Raw genomic sequence first — 24118 nt, 5'->3', positions numbered from 1 at the left:
GAAAATTTTGAATTTGAATATTTAATTTTTACCCTTGACCAGGACTGTTCCTGTTTAGTTGCTGATGTTCGTTTGTGGGTTATAAATAATTAAATATTATAATGATTAAAAACCATTTCTCAATACACTAAGTGGGACACTTTATTCAATTTATCGAATAAAAATAACATTCAGGCGATAACAGTTTTTTTTATAGTTTTTTTTTCTGAAGCTAAAAGGACCAAAACGTAATGGGCTGCAAGTCAAATTCGCTACATAGTACTATTTAATATTTGAGGTCATTTTTAGGTGTCAAGCACCCCTTGGAGGTACCTACTCCCGGGTATACTCGTAATCAGCGGGTTTGGTATGACTAGAAACTGCTATTAGATTGAATGAAACAGATGTGTCATGGAGGTGTCATTAAGGTCTTGGCGCCTGGACTAATAAAAATTATGTTGTTCAATAATCTTTTTTTTTTCACTAAATGGATTAGTACTAGAGAAGACAAATTCTTGGTCCTTCATTGACCCAGACTGCGACAGTGCCAGCAAGAGAAGAAAAAATATACTGAGCATTTAATTTTCACCAATTGCAAAGATTGTCATTTTCCTCCATAAGGAATCCTCTTGGAGTAATTGATCACACCTTGGATACTCCTGATTCTTTCACTCCAGTCACAGATAAGAAATACATCTTGTATAGAACAGATATCACTACTTGAAAAAATTGAGAAATCTATCTGTTAAAAGGAATCGGTAAATCTGTAACTAAGTATGAGCCATTCAGATTACTGAACAAACTTCCGAGATCTGATCCCTGAAAACTCCATTATATCAACATTCAAGAATTGCTGGGAAGAAACAAAACTGGTTTATTTTTGCAATGATGATAATGAGCCTTTGACTGTTGATGCAATCTAGAATTATTTTACCTCTATTCGGGAAACAAATCAACTACATTAATTCCGCCTGAACATGGATCCTCAATTGAGATCCTTTCAATTGAAGTGCATCAAGTGAGGCAAAGGCCTTAATTTTTTGACTAAAAAAAATCCATTTATTCAGTTGAAAAGCTGATTAGGTTTTCTCAGCTTTTAAGTTTACCAAAAACTGCAATTTTCAACCAGTGTTTTGAGGATGGTTTGTTTCCAGTCCGTTCTCACGACTCATTTGTTTCCCCTTTCCCAAAATGAACTGCCTGTTCTTAAATTTAGTAAAGAGTTTTGATCCTTTTAATGCATTCCATAACCTTGACTACCAAGCAGTTGTTAGTTAATTAAGCGTGTGTGTCAGTTTGTACTGATAATTCAGTTTTTTTTGTATAACGAGGATAACGTGTTTAACCTCCTAATGAAGATACATCATATCTTGAGGCGCGATCCAGGGTACTAAAAAGGTCCCCTTAGCCTTTCTAATTGTATTTAAGAGTACCTAAGAGGAAATTAAGACTCCTTTGTTCTTGATGAGTTGAATGTTCTTTACCTCCGATGAATGACAGTTCTTCCTGAACTTGATTTACACTCCGTACTTTCAATACACAAAAATGATCTTGGCAATGTATATTCTCTCGTTATTACAACAATTCATTAACATCTTTATACTTAAGAAAACAACAACAAAAAATATGTAACCATACGGTTTGAAATCCAATGGGTCTTTCCACATAGGTTCAGGTAGTGGTGCTCATCCAGAGTTAGTTCTCATGCAAGTTCGCGGATCAAGAACTGGATATTTGAATAGCCAGTGGAGAACCAAATGCACCTAGGGACAGCTGGGTTGGCAGCTCTTATTCCAGAACTTTATTGCTACAAAAGGAACCAGAAATATAGCCTCGGATGTATCATCTCAAGTCTCTCTTAGACCCTGGATCTTACAAGGACAATCTCCTAGGAACTTCGTTGACCAAGATGGCATTAATGTGGCCACATGGACCTCCTGACGCCGAAACAACCGAATCCTAAGATTCTTTTATCTAATCAACTAAAAAAATATAAAGTAACAATAGCTGGAGTCACTGAAACACATCTCCCTGGAAATGTCAAAGAGGATATTGGCAAAGGGCGCACTCTGATCCGGTCTGATGGCAGCCAGAGAAGAGGAAGTTTTGGCCTAGCGCTGATAAGCACTGCAAGAAAAGTCCTCTTGTCGTTCTCACCAGTCACACATACACTCCCGAAAGCCAATTTCGATGTAGATATGTAAAAATAACAGTCATTACCTGTTAAGCCCCCCACGAATAACTCTGAAGAAAAAGACAAGGATGATTTCTACATCCTATCGATTTAGGAGCTCTCGTCAGTTTCTCCCTGAGGTTATCTCATTTTCCTCAGTGAAATGAACACAAATGTTTCGAATGAGTCAGCCCTGCAAGATCTAGCAATCGAATCCGTTACAGGGGACAGCTTAAATGAAAATGAAGAGAGATGGCTGAATTACTGTTTGGCCCACAATATTACCACTACAAAAACCTTGGTTCTAGAGACCTGATACAGCCAAATATACCTGGTGTAGCAATGACAGATCAACAAAGAACATGCTCGAGAAGATACATCATCATACGCCGATGACGGCTGTCATCTATTAAGAACTGTCGCAACTATTGAGGTATCGAGCTTGGGAATAGCAGCCATCGGCTGATTGCTGCCAGAAGTAAGTTTCACCTTAAAGCTACAGAAACAGCAAGTCATCACATAAAATCGACAATTGTCACATCCAGCAAGACCTCATCTTATCTGAGCGGTATCAGATCGAAATCTCTAACAGATTTGATTTCCTTGAGCAACGTGGTGATAATGACGATGTATGGAAGTAATTCAAAGATAATGCTCTTGCAGCTTCAACTGGCATAGGTTCAGGTAGTGGTGCTCATCCAGAGTTAGTTCTCATGCAAGTTCATGGATCAAGAACTGGATATTTGAATAGCCAGTGGAGAACCAAATGCACCTAGGGACAGCTGGGTTGGCAGCTCTTATTCCAGAACTTTATTGCTACAAAAGGAACCAGAAATATAGCCTCGGATGTATCATCTCAAGTCTCTCTTAGACCCTGGATCTTACAAGGACAATCTCCTAGGAACTTCGTTGACCAAGATGGCATTAATGTGGCCACATGGACCTCCTGACGCCGAAACAACCGAATTCTAAGATTCTTTTATCTAATCAACTAAAAAATATAAAGTAACAATAGCTGGAGTCACTGAAACACATCTCCCTGGAAATGTCAAAGAGGATATTGGCAAAGGGCGCACTCTGATCTGGTCTGATGGCAGCCAGAGAAGAGGAAGTTTTGGCCTAGCGCTGATAAGCACTGCAAGAAAAGTCCTCTTGTCGTTCTCACCAGTCACACATACACTCCCGAAAGCCAATTTCGATGTAGATATGTAAAAATAACAGTCATTACCTGTTAAGCCCCCCACGAATAACTCTGAAGAAAAAGACAAGGATGATTTCTACATCCTATCGATTTAGGAGCTCTCGTCAGTTTCTCCCTGAGGTTATCTCATTTTCCTCAGTGAAATGAACACAAATGTTTCGAATGAGTCAGCCCTACAAGATCTAGCAATCGAATCCGTTACAGGGGACAGCTTAAATGAAAATGAAGAGAGATGGCTGAATTACTGTTTGGCCCACAATATTACCACTACAAAAACCTTGGTTCTAGAGACCTGATACAGCCAAATATACCTGGTGTAGCAATGACAGATCAACAAAGAACATGCTCGAGAAGATACATCATCATACGTCGATGACGGCTGTCATCTATTCAGAACTGTCGCAACTATCGAGGTATCGAGCTTGGGAATAGCAGCCATCGGCTGATTGCTGCCAGAAGTAAGTTTCACCTTAAAGCTACAAAAACAGCCAGTCATCTCATAAAATCGACAATTGTCACATCCACCAAGACCTCATCTTATCTGAGCGGTATCAGATCGAAATCTCTAACAGATTTGATTTCCTTGAGCAATGTGGTGATAATGACGATGTATGGAAGTAATTCAAAGATAATGCTCTTGCAGCTTCAACTGGCATTGCTGGAATGAAGTGCCAAGAGAAAAAAATATTGGAGGGCACATTCATGCAGCACAAAGGCCGCAAGACATTTATTGTTATTAAGGCATGCGATGTGAAAGAGGTCGAAAAGAAGAAGTATATAGGAGCTATATATGAGATTCGTCGTGAAATTTCAAGTCAGTTGACTCAGACTACGCCATCCTTTAAAACAATAGCGGTGAGAACACCTACGACCTATAAAAGTGCCTATGCAAATGGGAAGACGACTTTCAGAAACTATCTAACTCAGAGGAACCCAAAAAAACCGACAACCATCTCGCTGCTTCTGCGATCAATGTTACCCCTGTCTCGGACGGAACCGAGTTTACAACAGAGGAGATTGAAGCAGCAACTAGAAAACTAAGAAAATAAAAAGCCCCTGGTATATGTGGCCAAACATCCGATATAAATAAATAATTTCTGAGAACACACTGGCTAATCGTGACAAAACACAAAATCTCAAGGAAAAGAAAAACGAGGACAATAAACAGCCAGTGAAAAAAATTGAAAATTATGCAAATATTTCGGTCAATATAGGTCATCATATTTTAGTTTTGTGTTTTTTTTTTTTTTTTATCATCAGTTTACTCTGCAACGAGGACGTCAAGTGGAGGTCTTGACCGAAATATTTGCACAAATTTCAATTTTTTCACTGGCTGTTTATTGTCCTCGTTCTTCTTTTCTTCGCGATTTTGTGTTTTAACATTCGATATGCTGAAGAACGGTGGCTCAGAAATGTTTTATGGCTACAAATGCGTTTAGGATTGTGTGGCAAGTTTACAACAGAGGAGATTGAAACGGCAACTAGAAAACTGAAAAAAAAGCCGGGTATATGTGGCCAAATTTTAAGTTGGCAAATGCCAGTGTGGCATTTTAAAAAGGTTCCATCAGACAGGAAGAAAGGCTTAATTGGGCCTGTCTACAAAGCCAAGAAGCAAAGCAGAACGCATCAACTATAAACGAATAACTTTACTGTCGGTGCTCGGGAAGTACTTATTATTGATGGTTATCAAACTGTTAGCAAGTTGTCTGCATGCCCTCCAGCCACCCCCAGCAAGCCGGGTACAACCCGGGCCGACCCAAACGGAGCAAGTAAATACAATTAGAAAGTTAGTGGAGAAAACTTCAGAATACAAAATAAAGGCATAATTGCGCTCGTTGACTTTCGATCTGCCTTCGATATTATCGACAAAAAGTCTTCAAAGAGCACTACACAACCACAGAAAGCGCTGTCATTACAACAGGACAGCCGTCATCATGTTTCAAAATCAGGAGTGGCCGTTTGGCACAAATTTTGCTTTAATGTTTCTCTCGGATGTTAACTTTGCTGATGATGTGGCACCAGTATGTCAAAGACCCATTGGCCTCAAGACTATATCAACACTGGGAATTCGCTTCGGAAAAGCTTAGTTAAAATGTAAATTGGAGTAGGCCCAAAATCATGTCTGTTTGTATGACTCCGACTAGCATCAAAACATCTATAGAAGTTATAGGTCAGAATGTCCTGTAAGTCAAGCAGTTCACCTACCTTTGTTCAATTGTATGCTCAAATGAATTTCTAGATGCAGAGACATGAGCAACGGCATTAAAGGCCAATGCTGCATTCTAAGAACAATAATTCTTAAGCCCCGACCAGCCGCCTCCCTAAAGCGCGAATCTGCTCTGCTTCGATAACTAACGTTATGGTATACTCGCCAGAGACCGTGGGCCAAACCCAGGTGATGGAGATGGATGCCATCCAAAAGAGTCATCTCTGAAAAACTGTGTACGTCAGATGGTTTGACAGGGTACAGAACCAGGAAATTCTCCGGTCGTTCGAATTACCACCAATGTCCGAGCAGCTGGTGTCTCGCTCACAATCTATTTTGAGCAATCTATTTTGTCAGTCCCTGCAAACTCCCGCTCGATTCATCTTTATTTTTCGCCATAACTGCAAATGCCTGGAGGTATCCAGAGGAAGAGAACGCATCAGATAGACGAACGTCATTCGCAGCTGCCTCACTTCCACAAACATCGACCCCAACAAGGCTCCGACCCTCACCCACAACAGGCCGCTCTGGAGAACACAAACAACACTTAGGTTTGGTTCCCTCTACGCTGGCGACGCTGTCAAGTAAGAATTTTAAATAAAGTAAATCAAACTATGATTATGAGTTATTCTAAAAGTACACTCAAGATCCTGGTTGTACGGCTTAGTGACAATCTGTAACAGTTAGCCGGGTTATAGCAGATATTCTGTTACTTAAAAGTTTTTTCACCAGCTTAAAAATTTAACATATTCGTTGAAAACCTAAGGCTAATATATTCGGCCTTGCCTTCAGTATACTTGTCCTCTGTGTTGACCAAAAATCCAAACTATAAGCTTGAAACCAAGAAGTAGCTATTGAAATTACTTTTGGACCTGTATCTTCATAGGCAGCGCAACAGTGCTGCCTAAGTAAAGAACAGAGTGGACACAATGTATTGTTTATTCATTTGTTGTTCATTTTTTAGCGAAGCACTTCGTATAGAAGGAGTTGTCTTAGAAACTTCAAAGTAGCTCATTCGATTGTAAATTGAAATTTCTATTGTCCTTTTTAAAAGTCAAAAGGGATTGGAGAGCAGCCAGCCTCTCCCCCACGTCCATCATGTCTCAAAAATACCCAATCAACATTTTGAGAAATCTATTTTGTTCAGCATAGTTGAAAGGCCCAATAAATATGTCATTGGGGATGTCAACCCCCCTCCACAGCCCTCAGGGCAAGGGCTATAAGTTATGCTAGTTGCCTATGTATTAGCATATAAGGTTTTTAAGGAATGAATGATCGTATAAACTTAAGAGGGGGCTCATTCGATTGGCAATCAGAAGGTCTAATGTGCTCTTTTGGAGTCAAAAATGATTGGAGGGCAACTACCCCCCCCCCCTCCAACGTCCTTTTTTCTACAAACACATTCGATCAAATTTTTGAGACAGCCATTTCGCTCAAAATAGTCCTAAGGTTAAATAAATATGCCTCCTAGGTTGACATAACCCCAACGTCCCAAGGGCAAGGGTTGTAAGTTATGCAGGCTACCAACTGTTAACATTAAGGTTTTTATGGAAGGGATGGGCATATAGCCTTCGGAGGAGGCTCATTCATTTTGAAATCGAAATTCCTGGTCGCCTTTCTAAGAGTCTAAACTGATCGGATGGCAACCAGCCCCCCTTCACCTCCCCCTCCCCCCAAAGGCTTCCAGTCAAAATTTTTGAGATAGCTATTTTGTCTAAAATAGTCCGAAGGTCAAATAATTGTGGTTCTGGGTTTGAAAAACCCCATCCACCGCCCTCGGGGCAAGATCTATAAGTCATACTAGTTGCCTATTGTTAACATATAAGGTTTTTGTAGAAAGGATGGTCATGTAAACTTTGGATGGGGCTTATTCCATTGGAAATCGAAAGTACTTGTGCCCTTTTTAAGAATCAAAAGTGATCATAGGGTAACCAGCCTCCCCCTCACACCTTTTTTTACTCAAATGCATCCGATCGAAATTTGGAGATAGAAATTTTGTTCAAAAAAGTCCGAAAGTCAAATATCTATAACTCAGGAGTTGACAAATCCTCAGACCCTGGGGCAAGGGCTGTAACTTATGCAAGTTTCCCATTGTTAATATACTGGAGGGTTTTTGGGAATGGGTTGGTCGTATAAACTTTGGAGGGGGGTCTGTATTGTACTCACAAAGAAGAGAACTAGCTTACGTGAATCAGACTACTTTAGACGTTATCAACTGACTTTGACATTTGATTCCGAATTATATCGACGGACCTCTCACCATTAACCTTCAGAGATACAACTGCCACTATCCATGAAACCAGACTGAGCCAACAAAGCACTCTTAAACTTTACGCCAAGTGTAAAAACTGGCAGGTGTTTTAGCTCATTTCCCCATATTTCAGGAAGGGTTTCAACTTTTTTTTTTGAAATGTGTTTATTTTTACCACTTATTGGTGTATATTACTTATTCCACTATCAATGTAATCAAGTTTGGCCACAAACTACAAATCTCAGAATCTCCTTAAAAAATAAGATAGCCAAATATAAAAATCCGATGCAACAGCCCACGTTAGTTTAATTTGTTTCAAGGCCGGATTTTCGTTCGGGGGTTGGGGGGTATTTTTGTTCGGGGGGTGGGTACAGAAAAAACAAAACAAAAGCATCAAAAACTAGTTTCTATGCAATAATGTTACTTTTTCTTATGAACCGGTCAAATCTTTTTTCTTCTTTTTTTTTTTTGGGGGGGGGGGTAAACCCGATAGCACTCCCTCCTGGATACGGCCTTGCTCGCGTCTTTTGTATCTTTTAATCTCTTAATTGGATACAATCTCGGCTTACAAAAAAAGTTAATCTTATCAATGACAAAATGCAACTATATAATGAACAACGCAAAAAGTTGACTCATAAATGTAAATTCTTTTTTGGACATGTGCTCTTGCACGTAATTTCAATACCAGTATAACCAGAAATAAGAATAATCAGTGCAATCTAAATAATCCAGTTATCCATTTCTAATTCTCTATAAGGGGAGATAATAGTCTTTTATGGGCAAGATATATTTTGAAAAGGGGAACAGGAAGAACAAAGAAAGAAGCAAAAAGAAGACAGAAACTAACCTTAGAAGATGAGCAGAGAGCCAAAATTTTGTTGGTATCTGGGTCAACACTCAGGAACATGGCAGCAGTCGACGGAGATATGACTTTGACTGCTTTTAGTGCTCCATCCAGGGCCTTTGAGTCATTGAAAGCATGTAATGCGCGAACAAGGAAAGGCACTCCTTTATTCTCCTGCAAAATAAAAGATAAAGCTAATTAGGGAAGCAAATATAATTATTAAACTTCTAAACGGTTAAAGAAATACAGTTTTTTTTTTCATTTGTTACGTTCTCTCATTATATATACATGTATATCTTTCTGTGTCAAATAGGTATCTAGAGCCATTTTGTGTTAGTTGTGCCAAAAATAAAATAGTATTTTGCAAAAGTCCCTGTTACTGAGCTTCGAGCAGGAACTCCGAATTTTTTGTTGCGAAACACACTTCAGATAAACTGCAATATATATATATATATATATATATATATATATATATATATATATATATATATATATATATATATATATATATATATATATATATATATATATATATATATATATATATATATATATATATATATATATATATATATATATATATATATATATATATATATATATATATATATTATTACATAAAAAAAAAAAGAAGGAAGATTATAAATTTTCGAGACTGCGAAGAAGGACAATGAAACAAAGCCCTCCACCCCTGTCTGTTCGTCCCTCCCCTGATCCATGAATTAACAAAGACCTCCCTGTTCCCAGCGTTTAGTTGCTGAATACCCAAAGACAGGCGTATTCTCCCCCTTTACTATAGCCAGTTCATGGCTTCTGCTCTACATTGCACTCTTCTCGAAGATTCTTACAAATGCTGATAAATTGAAAATCCGCTCCACTTTCTTCCGTTTCGCAAATCCCTACTTAGATATCCAATTTGGACACGCAATGCAAAGTTCACCAATAGTCTTTGCATAGCAGATCCTACTATAGCCGTTGCCAAACTTGTGAAAAAACACAACCAAAAGATTTCAAGACATGCTTGGAGCTGACTTCTTCAACTCTGGTTACGTCGTCATAGTTGTATAATGATATTTACTTTTGTTTTGTTTTTGATTTTTCTCTTCGCAGTGCTCCGTCATTTTCTTTTTGTATGAAGACGTGTTTTCAATAAATAATAATAATAATAGTAGAGTTAAATAATAAATAAATAATAGAATTTCTTGAGAGGAATTCAAATTTTCCTTGGAACATATTTTCAAAGAAATTATATTTTTCTTATTAAAAGGACAGTTCTAGGAACTCGTTTGAATGACTCTAAGTCAATCAGTAAAATCTACAAAAAATGTAGCTTGGTCCAACTTTCAAGGACTACAGTGAAGGAAAGGTTAAGATAGTTTGGTCACATTCACTGCTAAAGAATAATTGACTTAAAAGAATCAGTCTTAGGTAAGTCGAAAAACAGCTGGTCCTCGAACGGGGTGGGAAGAGGATACACGGAATCGAGAAAGAGTATAGTGGCGTCAAGTCATGAGAATTGAGACGGGAGGAGGGGGAAGTAAATGCTATATCTAGGAGGGAGGCAACTTTGTCATTTCTTCCCATTTTGTCAATACAAGTTTAAAAAAAAAACAATTTCATTAAAAACACTCCCGAAAACAAGCATTTTTTAAAACCCGGGGGGGGGGGCAAGTACCCTCCCTCTTCCCAATTAATCGCACTAGAGGAGTGTACGCAAGTTTTGCCTCAAACAACTTGGTACTACGATGAGTTTTCAGTACAATTGGTAGTGGCAGATGTAGTATATTTGTCTATACCTATTACTACTATTTAGTAAATTACTATTTGTTGACATTAAGATGTACAGTCCTTGCTGATCTGTTAAATAATTAATTCTATAATTTCAAATTCACTACACCAATGACTTAATTCAAGAACGCAGATATCGTCAGAAACCAACTTAAAAGTATCTCCGACACTTGTAAGAAGGGTGGTTCTTAACGCTTTGCTTTGACTTCTTGTCAAAACCCTCTAAGTTTTGACTTCTTGGCGGCACCCGGTAAATTTTCAAAAATCTACAGAGTATCTTAAACTGATCTCATGTCCCTAACCCCCCCCCCCCATCCTTGCACTGCTATGTCTCAAACAAATCAAAGGAAATCTTGTTGCCATTTTGGTTACATTATTGTCAAATTCTTACCATTCGGAAAAAGTTCGCTTAAAAAAAGAACCAGATCAACTAAAACTTGGACGATATCTAATAATAGATGGAGATTGAGATTCTTCTCTTTGCATCGATGAATATGATAATAAATACATGTGCATATATTAACATCTTGCACTATTTTCCCCGGAATTTCAGAGCATAGTACTGAACTATGCTAATAGTACTGATATAGTAGCAACATAAAGCGTACAAATTAAATAAAGAAATCTGCTTCTTAACGGATAGTATTTTTTGTAAAGCGGGCGGGGGGGGGTGTCAGTTTCGTAGTCCTTTATTTATTTTGTCCTTATGTAAAACGTTTAATTTTGGTTTTATTCTATCTTTTGTACTTCCTACAACAATCTAAATTGTCTATTTTACTAATAAATCTTTCGAAAATTTTGAAATTGATTTTTAGTTTGTTCGTCTTTCTACAATTAAAACCGTACTTTACTATACCTGAGCAATTTTTTTGGAAGCTTCAACGGCAGCAGCTGAAATGGCAGCACGTGCTGCACGTTCTCGATCATCCAAACTCTTCTTCAGAACTTTGAGGCTATTACGCATTTCTTCTTTTCTCCAGTAAGGAATAATCGCTTGAGATACTTCATCTGTAACGTCAACTACCTTAAAAAAAAAAGAAAATGAAAAAGAAAAGGGAAGAAAAACACACACTATTGATAAAAACATCTAAACTTAAAAAAAGAATACCTTGCTTGCATTCTTTTGAATTCACAGCTAAAACAGAAATGTATAAAGAATAAATTTTAAGAAATATTTTCCGAGAGCAAAGTTTGCGATTCATTGTTATAATCATGTGGGTGACTTGGAAACAAGGAACTAAATTGTTGACGATTCGAAAAGTTGATGAAAGTAAGCTAGGAGCTTTCAAAGTGAATAATCTAAGGATAGGTGCTAGTTTCAATATACTACCATATACGGTAAGTGCTACAGCCCAATTGTACAGTTCAATCTGACTTTCTATATAGAAAATGAAAGGAAGGTTAGGATGATTGAGTCATGTTTTACAGACGAAAAATGATATGCGGTCAAATATTGTGCTTCTCATTATTCAGGCGAGGACAAACGAAAAGCAGGATGTCCTAGCGGGGTAAGAATAGGGCATCGCAGGGTCAGAAAAGCATTAAAGAAAACGGGAACTCCACGGGACGGAGAAAAGATTGAAGCTACGAACAGGTTGGGGCGGAAAAAGACCAAGTACAGACGTGTTGGCCTCAGGCGATTTGGTAATGCGTTGAGCACGTAAGACTGAAAACTGAACTGAGATTCACATATCTATTGATAATCAAATATTGTCATTTTTTGAAAATATCTGACAACCGGATCATTTTCAGTTCCCTTTTCAGAAGGAAGTGAAGAGGGAACTACTGAACAGAGTGAGCTGATGGAGTAGCGTGCGTAGCCATGTTGGCCTCATGCGCCTCGGTCCTTTAATGAGCGATCAGTAGTAGAAGCAGAATGACTTGTCCAAAATAGAAAAAAAAAATAGTTGTTTAAAGACGTTTGTTTGACTATTTCGTCTAAGCAATTGCTCAAAAACATTCATAGTTATCTCAAAAAAAAATTTGGGGATACTCAGGGGTATTACTATCCTTTTCTCTCACCTCAAATGTTGAATAATAACGAAATATCGCAACAAGATATTTCTTCCCATCTCTCATAACTCAGACAAAATTAATCTCTCGAAAGCAAGGCGCTTAAAGTTCTGGAGCTCATACAAATAAACTATAAAACCAAGGTTCATGAAAACCTAATTGAATTTTTTTTTTCAAAAAAAGAAAAGAAATGGCAGCCCATTCATTCGGTTGCTCAAAATCTACAATTAGCCAAAAGGATCAACAGAACAACAGAAAATGACTGAAAAAAAAAATGCACAGAAATAAATCTCAACTTTAAAAGATTCATACCTTCTTCCAGGTCTCTTTAGGACTTTGAGTTACTGCGGCTTCTTCAACCAGCTCACTAATATTGACTAACAGCCGATCTGCTTTTTTAATGGCTTTGGTAGCTTCAGGACCAGTAAGCGCCACAATACGACGAATACCTTTGGCTATAGCTTCTTCGCTTGCTATCACAAAATCACCAACGTGACTCGAGTTGTGAAGATGACTGCCAAAAGACAAAATGTGTGTTAAATATGGCTTTAAAGAATGTTTTTTTAAAAAAAAAAAAAAAACACTTCATACGCATTTCGTCGATAAAAACGGAGTAAAAAAAAAAAGCCAAATTAAAGCCTGAAATTTAAATTGAAAATTAAAATAATTAAAACAGTTAAATTAAAATAAGACACGCAACACTGCCTAATTTAGCCTTGTTAGCAACAGGCCGGAACCCAGAATTTTTGGTTCAGTTGGGGGAGAGACGAGTTTAATAAAAGTCTCCACAGAGAGAGAGAAAAAACAAGAGCTAAGAGCTCATGGCACATGTGAAGAGGCCGGAAGAGCGAAGAGCCAAGGGCTCATATGGTATGAGCTCTAACAAAATTCTAAGAATCAATAGATTGATTTAAAAGGAAAATCAGAGGCTTAATGCCGGTAGGGATTTAAAATAAGAGCTCTGAATCACGAGGTTCTTCTAATTATCAAATTCATTAAGATCTGATCACCCACTCGTAACTTATAAATACCTCATTTTTTCTAATTTTTCCTCTCTCTTCAGCCCCCCAAATAGCCAAAACAGGGAGAACGACTTTATCAAGTCAATTTGTGCAGCTCCCTGACACGCCTACCAATTTCCATCATCTTAGCACGTCCAGAAGCACCAAACTCACCAAAACACTGAGCCCCACCCCGTAACTCCCCCAAAGAGAGTAGATCCAGTACGGTTACGTCAATCACATATCTACGACATTTGCTTCTTCTACTCACCAACTTTCATCCCGATTTCTCCACTCTAAGCGTTTTCCAAGATTTCCGGTTTCCCCCTCCAACTCCCCCCAATGTCAACAGATCTGGTCGGGGTTTGAAATAAGAGCTCTGAGACATAAGTTCCTTCTAATATCAAATTTCATTAAGATCCGGTCACCCGTTCTTAAGTTAAAACTACCTCAATGTTTCTAATTTTTCCAAATTAACCGCCCCCAGCTCCCCCAAAGAGAACGGATCCGTTCCAAGTATGTCAATCACGTATATATAACTTGTGCTTATTCTTCCCATCAAGTTTCATCCCGGTCTCTCCACTCTAAGCGTTTACCAAGATTTCCGGTTTCAAGATTTCTGTTACCCCCTCCAACTCCCTATGTCCCGGGATCCGATTCGAATTGAGAATGGAGCACCTGAGACATCATATCCTTCTATATATCAAGTTTCATTAAGATCCGATCACCCATTCGTAAGATAAAGGTACCTCAATTTTCACGTTTTCCAAGATTTCCGGTTTCCCTCCAACTCCCCCCAATTTCATTAGATCTGGTCGGGATTTCAAATGAGAGCTCTAAAGCACAAGATCCTTCTAAATATCAAATTTCATTAAGATCTGATCACCCATTCGTAAGTTACAAATACCTAATTTTTTCTAATTTTTCCTAATTACTCCCCCCACCCTAACTCCACAAAAAGCGAGCGGATCCGGTCCGGTTAATTCAGTCACGTATCTTGGACTTGTTTTTATTCTTCCCACCAAGTTTCATCCTGATCTCTCCGCTTTAAGTGTTTCCCAAAATTTCTAGCTCCCCCACCCCAACTCCTCCCCCCCAATGACGCTGGATCCGGTCGGGATTTAAAATAGGAGATCTGAGTTACGAGCTCCTTCTAAATATGAAATTTCATTAAGATCCTATCACTCCTTCGTAAGTTAAAAATAGGCTACCTCATTTTTTCTAATTTTTTAGATTTAACCATCTCCCTCCCCAACTCCCCCAAATAGAGCGGATTCGTTCCAGTTAACTCAATCACGTATCTAGGACTCCTGCTTATCTTTCCTACCAATTTTCATCCCGATCCCTCCACTCTAAGCGTTTTCCAAGATTTCAGCCCCCCCCCCCAACTTCCCCCAATGTCACTGGATCTGGTCGGGATTTAAAATAAGACCTCTGAGACACGATATTTTTCTAAATATCAAATTTCATTAAGATCCGATTACCCGTTCGTAAGTTAAAAATGCCTCATTTTTTTCTAATTTTTCCGATTTAACCGTCCCTCCACTCCCCCCCCCCAGATAGTCGAATCGGGGAAACGACAATTTCTAATTTAATTTGGTCTGGTTCCTGATACGCCTGCCAAATTTCATCGTCCTAGATTACCTAGAAGTGCCTAAACCCTAATTTCAACCTAAACATCTATTATTTGGAAACGCTATATGTCACTTGGTAGATACCAAGTGCCATAAAAACAGCTGTGCATTATTTTTCAGAGACAGGAAGAAAGATAATTACGTTCCACCACAAAATTCAATTGATGTACTAAGTCCAATTGGGCTATTGGGGTCAGCCTCTAATTTTTCCACTGGTACGCCAATGGACACGACTCGAACTGGATCAGGATATGTTTCACCAAAGACAGCACGTAGGCCCTGAATACTCTTGGCAGTGGAGAGATTAGAATCTTTGAAGTAGATTTCATTGTTTTGCTTGATAACTTCTTGTGATTTCAATTCAGTTTCCAGTATCTGCTTTGTTGTCATAGCACTCTATAATAATAATAATAATAAAAAAAAAAACAATAACAACAACAGCACTGAATACTAGCCTATCTGTTCTGAATAGCAGAAATGAGATAACTGGTGACAGCCTAATAAAGATACATTTTGCTTGCTTTACTGTACAATAAATGGAAGAAAAAAGAAAAGAAAAAAAGAGGCTTAACCGAGGAGGGATAACGAGGTCTCTTTTTTTCCTTTCGCTTTAACTGAGAGGATTTGTTTTAACTTACTTATTCTAGCGTAACCTACTTTTTAACAGTTTTTCAATTTAAAAGGTTGTTAAAAAAATACATAAAAATACAGCATTTATAATAGCAAACTTGCAATAACGGTTTCCGTCATTAAATTACATTCAAACCTCGATTGGAATAACTTCCAGGCCACCAACCAGAGATCTTATATTCTTTGGCGTATTACTGGGTGAGAATTTTCTTTCAAACTGTAATTCTTCATATCATTTGTGCTTCGAAATATTGGAAGCTTGATATATATATATATATATATATATATATATATATATATATATATATATATATATATATATATATATATATATACATATATATATACATATATATATATATATATATATATATATATATATATATATATATATATATATATATATATATATATATATATATATATATATATATATATATATATATATATATATATAGTTAGCTAAAGAAGGCTGAGATTCAACGCCATTTAACCCATCTTGACATTGTTTGGATGTTAACATTTACTTCCATGTTATAAATGTTAGCAGTAGTCGATTAAAAACCCGTTAGAATGTAGTAACATGAAACAAATTTTCATCAAAATAATTCTGAACTTCAAATATTTCTATGTAGCATCTTGTTTTTCGTTTGTTTTTACATTCAGACACGTGAATCTTCTTTCGTCTTTCAAGAATCTTATCTTATTGGCAAAACCATGTTTATGTCCTTCGTGATCCTGAAGAAATGCACATATCGATGACAAGACAGTCCACTCAAAGTTTGATAGTTGAAGAAGGCTTATTATTTCCCTTTGGTTTTATTATGTCTATTTTATTATCATAATTATTTTGTATATATCTAGTATTATTTATTCAACAAATAAGTAGACATTGGCCTGGCGGAGTTGACCATGCTAAGGTGATAGAGGCGGGGAATTTATTCTAGGAGGTTTTGAAGTGAGTCAAATTCAGAATAGATTTTCTATTATTTGGAATTTGTCGTGATTATTAAGCATGGTAATTTATTGTCACGTGGCTTCAGAAAGGAAATATAAAATAAACGGTCTTCGTGGTTAAAATTAATGAATTTTTGGAAGAAATATTGTATATTGGTAACAAATGTTGAAAGTGGTATTGAAAGTTGATGAGAAAAAAAATTACAAATAATGATATAATGTAATGTAATGATATAAAGCGAGATTTGGAAAGTTTGACATTCTACAAATGAAAATGTTGTTTAAGCACCGATTACTTATTTATATATTTCCCATCTCATGTTGATAATTTTTCCTGTTTTATGTGTTGTAATTTATTCTTCCCCACCACCACTGTCAGGAGCCCTCATATCAACTTCAAATCGCTTAAACGATTTCACAGAAGGCATTTGTTGGTAACCACATAGGTGTTGGAAAGAGTTAGCCGAAATTAGGGTAGTAGAAATCTTAAGAACTCGAAAGCCTAGTTAAATCGATTTTCGAGATTTTATTATCTTAGAAAAAAGGACGAGGAAATTTTACCTGTTTGCCTTTTGTTTTATTTCATTACTCTTAAAAACGATCAAAAATGGGGTATTTTAAACAAAAATACCACAAAAAAACACAAAGCCAATATTTAGAAAGGACGACCACTTCTCTTCTTCAGCTTGAACAAAGAAAAAATATATTGAAGGAAAATGCTAAAACATTCAAAGAGAAACCAAAAGCAAACGCGGAAAGTCAACGTGAAAAAAGAAAACCAATAATTATCAATGAAAAAACCAAAATTAAAAGACGAATAAAATTCAATAAAAGCCAAAATACAAAGAAATAAAACCAAATACCCAACAACCATAAAGCAAGCCATTCACCAATAACCACAATTTGCACAAAATCCAAAAAAAAAAAAATTTCCTCGACGGATACAATCGAACAACTGACTTATAAAAGAAAAAATTAATACACTGAAAACAAACTAACCAGCAATTAAAGAAGTTGGAGATCTATGTCACTTGATTTCGGATCTTAATAACTGCATTCCTTGCAGATACCCTTTGAGATCTAAGTGGTTGATGACGTATTTGATTATGTGAACGTGAAAGTGGTTCAAGGTTTATTACAGGGTAACTAAGGTATTGCCTTATCTTGTAAGAAAGCCGAAATATGAGTAATTTATTCTTAAATCACCGGTATCTCTGCTGAAAGCTAGACTTAAACGTTGGCATTTATAAATGAGGGCTGGATAATACCTTTGTCGTGTGAAATTATCCAGCACTACAAAGAGGCTGCTGAGATTTATAAATACCAACATTTAGGTCTTCTTTTTTTCGCCTTGGATTGTTCCTCAAGTCATCTTTTCTCGTACCACACTCGGCACTTTAAATGTCCGGGAGGATTGACCGACCTCCTCTATGCATGATATTAGCAGCCATTACTGACTACAGTCCATCAAATCACGGCAGCGTATTCCAAAAATATCCTAGATCATTATAAGCCACTGGGCAGACTCCCCAGTGGGTGGACGGTGACTGAAATTAGTAGTGGTAGACCCCTACTTGTGCCAAATATTCCCAAGGGCAAAACGAGAGGTGTGTCACCACTACCCCCTTTATATCTAAGAAGAATATTAATGGATTACAATATAGAACATCATCTCAAAGGTACAGTGAACTATCGTTTAAAGATTATATTCCTACGGTTCATGAATGAATAGCCACATCGAGATTGTAAATTACCTCTAATTATATTTGAATCAGCTAAATACGGAATATGCTTGAGAGGTATTTAAAAGGAATTCTTCTAAAAAATGCAAGATGACTAAGCGGAAAATGTTTTATTTTATTTAGCGTGTATTTTGAGTAAAATCGTAGTATTTTAGCTGCCGTACATAAAAAAAATTAATAACACAAGAAAACAAGAGCACTATGATACCTTCTTTGAAAAGTCAAAGCGCAGCCTGTCAGGCGCTACCAGTGACCCCTTTTGGTCAACTTCATCGCCAAGAGTCTTCATGAGCGCGAAGTTCAATATATGCGTGCCAGTGTGATTGGCCATAATAAGCCTCCTTCTTTCAGTATCTATTGAGAGGTTGACGGCATCGCCGACCTGTAACTTCCCTTCAGTTTTACAGATATGTAAAACATAACCGCCACGCACCTGAACGTTATTCACCATACATTCCGTTCCCTAGAATACATTTGCCTGAGTAGTAAGTGATTAGTAATCATAAGGCCTTTAGGTTGAAGGTAAATTCTAATCAATATTTTTATTCACTTTCCTTGTGCGATTAAGCTAAAATTGTGCTTTTGAAGCAATTAAGACAAATTAACTAATTAATTTTGATTAAAACTTGCGCAGACTTCTTCCCCATCAACAGGTCACCGCAGCACCAAGCCGCCTGAGGGGAACACAGTTACGCACACTCCTCATCCATCCAATCTATTCAAAGCCCCCCCCCCCTCTTTACACCCTCCCTGGTTCCCATTTCTCTTAAATGTTTCTTTATAACATCCTCCCATCCCAACCACAGCCACCATACTTTCCGTTTAGCGCAACTGGTTCTTTTGAAAAAGAGGAGGTCGGAGTCTCTTGATACCACAAACCGAAAATTTGTTTTAAACAGGACGTTAGTCTTGAAGGGTTTTAAAATAGTTACATAAGATATCTATTTTAAAAAAGCACAAACCTCAAAAGGCGAAATTCTATTTTCAGGGCAAAAACAGGACAAACATTTCCAAAAAAAGTTAAAACAAAAACACATTTAAAACTGCTTAACGAATACAAAATCAAACAGACGGAATGAATCAATGCTTTACCGACCGTTATTTAAACCAAATTTTACACCATTATTTAAGCAAATATGTAAACTAAATTTTGTAAGGATAAAGGGTGAAATTTGATTATAAATTTGTCAAACAGTAAAATAAACATGTTTTTTACCCACACACACACACCCCAAAAAATCTGCGTTTTTACATTCAAGGAAAAGGTGTCTTAAAGGTCCCTTAACAGTTAAAAAATTTGTCAGGTATTTGAATAAATTTTTCATTACTTTTATAAATTGTATAAGAGCTTACCAACAGCAGATGAACCAACTTATGCAGTAAAAAACTTAAGAAAAAAGCCATACGATATATGGGAAACCCATCTAAGTGGTTTATAGGAACTCTAGGACCCAAGACACAAAACATTTCAAAAAATGGGACAATTGAAAGCGTATTGAATAAAAATCTTTACGTGACTGGTTCCAAAACAATATTTTTTGTAACCATAAGCGGAATAATAAATGATTACACTACAACGAAACTTATAGCGATCACAAACTCTGAAAAGCCAGTAATTTCGTGGTTACCTTACCATTTCTAAATTACAAGTTAAGATTCAATAATGTTTCCTGGTTTTTACGAGTATTTCTCTTGATATATCAAGTAAAAATACAGCTTTCAGTGATTGTGCATGCCTCAAAAAATTTTTGCTACCAGTTTTCTAATTTGCTGCATGATTAAGGAATAATAAGTGAATTGTTGAATGAATGCTTAATTATATGAAAACGTAATTAACTATATATGAATACAAATTCTGCAACTAAATTAATAATTATATGAAGGAATGCTTAGTAAATTATTGAATTATTAATTCTATAATTCACACTCTGAAGTCACACCTAAGTAGAAATAATTTACTTATACAGAAAAATTCATGGCAAGATCAATTAGTTGATATTACGTCGCTAGCGTTAACGATTGGATAATTACCAGCCGCATGATTAGTTGGCTTGCGCGAAAGACAAGAGTTCTCCAGACAACACTACTTTATAAGGAAAACTATAACCTAAATGATTTCTTAAACCGTGCTACCATTGAATTTAGAAAACAAACTAAAGGAAATAAAAACAAGAAAACAGGTGAAATCTTTGACAAGAGAAAGCAAAACAGACAGAATGAAAAAGATGCAAAAATAAGTCTAAACAAAAGACAAATACGTCATCATATTCCCCCGCAAGACTCAATGGCCGGGTTTTCCAGAAAAAAACTTCACTAAAGTAAGAGTGACGAACTGCCACCCATTACTCATTGCCCGCCAAAAATTTCACGCAGAATTAATTTTTTTTTAACTTTTCCGAATACACTGAACAAGTGACATTTTTTAAAGCTGATACAGAATCTCTACGATATTTCCAGGATGCATACTCAAAGATTATGAGAAAAAGATAAGCTAGGAGGCCAAAGTTCATCTCTAATAGAAAAGCAATCAACACCATCTAGAATCAGGCAAGAAAAATCCTTAAACTATCTACGCTTTTCAGATAATTTGGGTCGGAAGCTGCAGTATGTAGCAAACCTTCTACTTGTAGGGAATTTTTGTAGCCATTTTAATCCTAATAAGTCCTACTATAGTGTCAGTGGCACTGGTAGTTCGCAATTATATTCCTCACTCACGTTTAACCATCACATATTAGGTTTTGTTCAGTTCTCTATTTTCTTTTCGGCTAATCATGTGCAAGATCCAAGCACCGCAGCCATAAGATCCCTCGATTAGTTTGATAAGTTCAAGTAATGGTGAAAAATATATATAAAAAAATATATATTTACGTCATCTTCCTGTTTTGTAATAAACCCCGTATCGTAAATCTGTCCACCAGCTTCAGCATAAAAACAAGTTCGGTCTAGAAGCACTCCGCATTCTTCTCCACTCGTGACCTCATTAACAAACTGTTTATTTGCTCGCAAAGCGACTACTTTTGCAGTGCAAGACCCGAATTCTAAAAAGAAAAAAAACAAGTTCCCTTTAAAGTTAACCTACAGCTTACATACTGGAATATACTAAAAATTCAATGAAATCGTCTTAATTATTAGATTTAAAGCAGTGGGACTGATTTAATTAAGACCAATGAGCCTTCAGGCATTATTCTTCTTTTGTATATTTTTCCCCAGTCACTTTGTATAGAATGATTGCTCGAAGAATCTTGGGAGGAAACTCATTTTATCGGAAATTAAATAAATTAGTACTTTTCAAGTACTAGTGAAAGCATGACTAAGGGAGCCCCTATGAGAAGCGCCACAAATTATACATATTGTATATTGTTCACAGATGCATCTTATACTTATTGCAGTAGAAAAGGTGGGCTCGTTGCAACTTAAAGAAGCCGAAATTATTTAAGGAGTTTAGACTAGTATAGGGTGGCCACCAATAAAATTTTCAAAATACATGATTTTCTCGGTTAGAAATTTTGACAAAAAATCTGATAAAATGCTTTCTGTCGAAGAAAAAATTAAGTTCAATGTGTCAGAAGACATTGACCAGTAGCTTCTAGATTAGCTTCAGAGACTGTAGCTTATCCAATACTATGAAAGATTTTGCTTGCTTCGTCTGCTTTCATTGTCAGCATAGTGCCAAATCGCCATTTTTTTTCCTTTTTTTATTTATTTGCAATATAATAATAGAAAAAATAAAACACAATAACGAGAAAAAAAGACATATTATGAAAAAAGGTCTTTAGTAATGCTTGCGAAAACACTGCTTATCCTTTGGTTTTCTTTGACAGCAAATATCTGAAATGGGAACTTTAGTAAAGATTTCTTAGTAAAGCTTCCCATCCTTTGATATTTGCTCGCTCCTGTTCAAGATTTTTTTTTTGCCAGGCTGAAACATAGCTGTTCATTGCTGAATCTGAAGCAAAAGTGTTACAGAATAATTCCCGATCGTGGGTCGGTTAAAATTATTTTATTGGCAGGAAAATGATCCATGTCTAACTTTAAAACCCTCAAATCATCGCGGACACTGTCTATAGAATATTAAAAGGGCGTAAATAAGGCAATTTTTTAAAGACATAAATTTTTACTAGTTTCTGTTCTCTGACTTGAAGCAATGACACTATTTTAACAGCGATCCCTAATCCAAAGGTAATTTCCTCAAAAATTTAATTTCCTTAAAAAATTGAATTTCCTTGAAGTAATTTCCATTTATGTGGCATCATCAACATCTTGTGCATTTGACCTGAAGTGTATCACGTCTACTTTGCTCGAATCTTTCATAACGTCAAATACCCCGTCACAAGCTTACACATTCCAAAAGGTAGGTAGGAGTCGCTTTCATTAAAAGGCTTGTTTCAATAGCATTCTTTCTTCTCATGTCGATTAAAACTTCTGGCTTCATGCATCTTCCCATCACAACTAGTATTTGGCAATAGATCTTGTTAAACATCATTTGGACCAAAAGTCTTTTCAGCCCAAAATGCACTAGTGAAACTTATGAAGACTTTGGTAAATGAGACGACTAACCGAAAAAAAGTTTGCCAGCAAATCTTTCCGCATGTACCATTTTTTTCATTTCCCATTACGAGTGTCTCATTTTTTTTATAGCCATTCGACTTCGTCATGGATTGCGAATGAGAAGGGACGTCCTTCAAAAAGTGTTTCTGGGCTGCGTTGAGCTGATCAAGAGCCTAGCATCAACTAGGATAAGCTGCTCAGATTCAGAATACTTTAGGAATCCATTTAACCAAGCCAGAGTTAGTTTTAGAGAAGGGGCAGAGGGGGCACTTGCCTCGGGCGCATAAGTTTTAGGGGCGCAAATTTTCATGTAAATAATCTAAAGGTTGTAATCATTTTCCAATTTTTGGAATTATATTTTGTTTTAAAATAAAGCAAAATGCACAGTTAATAAATGATAATAACTAATAAAGTATTAACTGATTAAAAAAAATGAATTAAAAAAAATAATTAAAGTAATTAAATTAAAATAATCAATAATAATTAAATAACTAAAATTACAAATTTGAAAAAAAAATAATCAAATAATAGATAATTAATCAATCAATAAAGCAAGAATAATTGTGTTAATAAATGGAAATTTTGTTAGAATTTAGCGTGACAGCTTTGTGGTAGACAGGAGAGAGGGCGCTAATCAAGATTTTGCCCTGGGTACAAGAGAGGCAAGAACCGTCACTGAGCAAAGCCCAAGTCTGTCTGGCATTTGCCAAAGTCCTTTGCTCTAGATTGTTATCCCCTGAAGAAGTAATTAATCAAGATTACTAAAACAGCGACCGTCTTGTCATGAAACAACGAAAGATTCTATCAGCCATAAGTAACGAATTGACAAAAAAAAAAAAAGAAGAAAAAAGACAATCAATTTTGCTAATGAATAGAAGCAAGAAAAGATAGAAAACAATATAGTGCAACTTTTGTTACCAGAAACACAGATTTCTGATCTATTTCAAGTAGTTTCTTTGCCTACAAGGAGAAAAATCTGACTTTTTCTGACTTCTCTCAAAATGTCTGACCTTTTTTTTTTTTAATTGGCAGAAAGTCTGACTTTACTTAAAAATGTGGTTTGGCGAGAGCCCAGTGCACTATCTGATGTGGAAATTGAGTCCAGAGGTCTTCACCTTTTCCACCCTAAGCCCCCTTCTCTCCACCACCAA

At 36.5% G+C, this 24118-nt stretch overlaps 1 protein-coding gene across 1 annotated transcript in view; it reads right to left on the bottom strand.

Moving 5' to 3' along the window:
• The window catches only part of LOC136033794 (alanine--tRNA ligase, cytoplasmic-like), an 89012-nt gene that overhangs the window by 8132 nt on the left and 56762 nt on the right, over window positions 1-24118 (bottom strand). The window contains exons 11-16 of the mRNA XM_065714704.1: window positions 21288-21457; window positions 18628-18882; window positions 15233-15486; window positions 12768-12969; window positions 11299-11466; window positions 8658-8828 (exon numbers count right to left, since the gene is read on the bottom strand). Of these exons, the coding sequence (XP_065570776.1) occupies window positions 8658-8828; window positions 11299-11466; window positions 12768-12969; window positions 15233-15486; window positions 18628-18882; window positions 21288-21457 (1220 nt within the window). The remainder of the gene's footprint in view (window positions 1-8657; window positions 8829-11298; window positions 11467-12767; window positions 12970-15232; window positions 15487-18627; window positions 18883-21287; window positions 21458-24118) is intronic.

The sequence above is a fragment of the Artemia franciscana genome, chromosome 12 (assembly GCF_032884065.1).
Source record: "Artemia franciscana chromosome 12, ASM3288406v1, whole genome shotgun sequence".
Classification (NCBI taxonomy): Eukaryota; Metazoa; Arthropoda; class Branchiopoda; order Anostraca; family Artemiidae; genus Artemia; species Artemia franciscana.
This window is presented reverse-complemented; position numbering and strand designations above follow the sequence as displayed.